The sequence below is a fragment of the Corvus kubaryi genome, unplaced genomic scaffold, assembly GCF_017639235.1.
Source record: "Corvus kubaryi isolate FWS band 111438036 unplaced genomic scaffold, C.kubaryi_AGA036_p1.0 37300, whole genome shotgun sequence".
Lineage (NCBI taxonomy): Eukaryota > Metazoa > Chordata > Aves > Passeriformes > Corvidae > Corvus > Corvus kubaryi.
The window spans coordinates 4326710-4329847 of record NW_024581093.1 but is presented as its reverse complement, the minus strand read 5'-3'; the positions used below and the strand labels follow the sequence as shown (position 1 = coordinate 4329847).

At 36.0% G+C, this 3138-nt stretch overlaps 1 protein-coding gene across 1 annotated transcript in view; it reads right to left on the bottom strand.

Moving 5' to 3' along the window:
• Window positions 1-2901: 2901 nt before the first annotated feature.
• Window positions 2902-3138, bottom strand: part of MAF (MAF bZIP transcription factor) — a 1959-nt gene continuing 1722 nt past the window's right edge. Inside the window, exon 2 of the mRNA XM_042027735.1 lies at window positions 2902-2935. Within this exon, the coding sequence (XP_041883669.1) occupies window positions 2902-2935 (34 nt within the window). The remainder of the gene's footprint in view (window positions 2936-3138) is intronic.

The following is a 3138-nucleotide window of genomic DNA, read 5'->3' as shown; positions in this document are numbered from 1 at the left end:
GAAAAACACAAAGGAAAAGAAAAAAGTGTTTGGTTTATGAGCCTGGGTCTGGAGATAAACCTCCCATCCTGGAGAGGCTGGAGCATCCTTCGGAGAGGCCTCTGCCTCTCACATAAACCGGGCAGATAATCCCATTCAGGGAGCAGGACAGCACTCTGCCAACAGACACTGGAGGCTCTCAGGGAAAGGTGGCTTTAAACGCACTGGGTCGAGGGTTTGAGGAGCCTTTCAAAGTTGAAATGCCCTTTGACATGGACAACTGAAGTGAAGAAGGGCTCAGAGACCTGAATGTTTTTAGCACATTAACCTTTGGGATTGATTGTTTAGAACAAATAATTCTCAAAAGTTGGAGGAAGTCCTTTGGCTTTTTTTTTTCTCCACTCCTCAGCTCTCTCTGGACTTTCTAAGGCCTGTAGCAAAAGAAAAAGCAACAAAACAAAACCAAAAAAACCCCAAAACATCAACAAAAAAAATCCACAGGGTAAACAAAAGAAAAAAGAGGGGTAAAAAAGCAAAGGAAAAAAAAAAGGAGGCAGTATGGACCAAAATGGTAAGAAATCTTTTGATCTAGCATTAAGTGGCTCTGTGACAAGCCAAGCCTGATGCAGTGTCATCTCTTACTAGAGACAGGCATGCTTAGCTGGGATCAGATGATAAGAGGATGTGAAGTCTTCTCTTTCACTTCACTCCATCATTAAACAACCAAAATACAGGGCCATATCGTGTCATCAGGTTTTTAAGCAGACCTCCCCTTTGAGATCTCCTAGAACTTGGTGGGATGATCTGAGTCACTGAAACTGCCCTCTCTGCACTACTGAGAAGTCAGAAGCAGCACCTGAGAGCTCACGTTTTTCATCTACCTGAGAGAGAACTTGAGTTCTAGTGGGTGACAATTTTCCATTTTACACGAAGCTACCCTTGTCCTTCTCCCCTCCTGAACATTATCGAGTCCAGCTCTTGGGTCAGCATCGCCCCTTCGGCAGGCAGCACGCTGAAATACTGTGCTGGGAGTTATGGAACTTTAAACTACAGACTAAGAAACTGAGTACGGAATCAAAAAAATGCAGTTTATTATTGTAGATTATTCTCTCTTTTGATATAACCATAGAGTTGAAAATGAAAGAAAAGCACATAGGAACATCACACGTGGTTAGTTAGTAACTCAAGATATAAAACAATTTTGCACAGCAAAATATGTAAAAGAAAAAGTAACTGACAAGATTTTTTTATATTTATTGTGGTAAGATTTACTTTCCATTTTTTTTTAAAAGACAGGATATCAGTCCCTGAAAATAAAATTTACTGATTATTGCCTTTAAAACTGTGGAATTTTTGAAGTTACAGAAAATCCAGTTCTGCACCACAATACAACTGTAAAAAAATCTGCATCATTTTAAAACTGTGCAGTAATGCCATCTTTATAACTGCATAAATTGTATTAGCGTTCTAAACAGGTTCGTAATTTTTTTTGTTGTTTTTGTATTATATGCTTGCAGGTTATATCTTAGTGCAATTCAGTCCCAAATACTTCAATTTTGAAAAAAAAAAACAAAAACAAAAACAACCCATACATTTTTAATGTAAAATACCCCTATAGATATAAACAGGGGTGCCTCCCCCTTTTAATACTTTGGTTTTCAAATACAGTCAGTGGTATAGCAAGGACTACATATACCCAACTTATATTTAAGTTGCAAGCACATGCTGCATAAACTACTTTTTAAAACAGTCCCGTTGCAAATTCTACCCCCCTTTACATCACGACAGTAAACAATTTAGTGCATCAATCTTTAAAAAAAAAAATCTACATCTAAACAGACCTAACTCTTTCGAATTTATCTATAACATTCCTTTATCTGTAGCATACATTTTAACTGGGCTAACAGATGACAGAAACTAGAATTAAATTATATACTAGGAACCCAGAGCATTCCACATTTGACAATGACCAAATGCAAAAGAAAAAAAAAAATGGGGCAGATCACTTGAAATTAATTTTAGACTGTTTTTAGGCAACAGCATGGTTTCAATGTCCCCCCCAAGTGGGATGTGAATTTTGTTTTTGAACATCTTTCCAAAGTTCCTTCTATGCTTTGTTTTATTTTTTTAATTTTTTTTTGCCACATTAGGTTACCAAAATCCATTCTGGCAGGTTTTTTGAGAGGGAATGCTTCAGTGCATTTAAAAGGAAGTCTGAAGTTTTGAGTAACTCAAAGCAGTTTTAGAGCAGATGCAAACTTTAATGGGAGGAAGAGGAGGAGGAAGATCAAAGGTTGCACTTTTTTGCTTTCAACCCAAAAAAGTGATGAGGCAATAAAACAAAAGGATGAATGCCATGCCATAATAGTCTCCAAAAGTCCATTTCCAAGCAAAAGAAAAAAAAAATAATTATACCGTACATGACCAGCATGCAGGGCTTTTTATTAATATAATGTCTCTTTTTCATAGTCTTTCGAAACAGTTATAGTTCATTGTTGCTAAGACAAAATAGCAAGCGTAATGCATGAGATGAGTATGGGATTCTAATGGCAGACTAAAGTCTCACATTTGGCAGATTAAGGCCAAAACTCACATGAACACACCGAAGGTTGATGCAGGCTTGATTTTGGCAGATTGATCTAGGCATATCTCTAGTTTTGCACAACAACGCTAAAAACTGATGGAACTCAGCAAGCTGGAGTCTAAAATTTTCACCTTTTTTTTGTATTTTTTTGTTTTGTTTAGTTTTTTTATTTTTTTATTTTATTTTTCTTTTTGCAAAGCTCAAATCTCATATGAAGAACTCAGGATGGCAAAAAAAAAAATCTGACTTTTTGGACACAGCAAGCTCAAAAGAAAAAACCTCATGAACTTAAAAATATATATATAATGTGGATGGCAGGTTTCAAAGAAGAGCAAGCTTCATATGAAGAACTGAGTTGGTGGCGAGTTGGATCTTTCAAATTAAAAAAAAATAACACAACAGCAAGCCCCCACAAAAAATAATAATAATAATAATAATAATAATAATAAACAGAAAGGAAACTCATGTAGAACTTTAGGTTGGCCAACACGGAGCCAGCCCACCTTAAAAAGAAAAAAAAAAACCAAAAACCAACCCAAAAAACAACTTTGTTTTAAAATTGTTTTGAGTTTTTT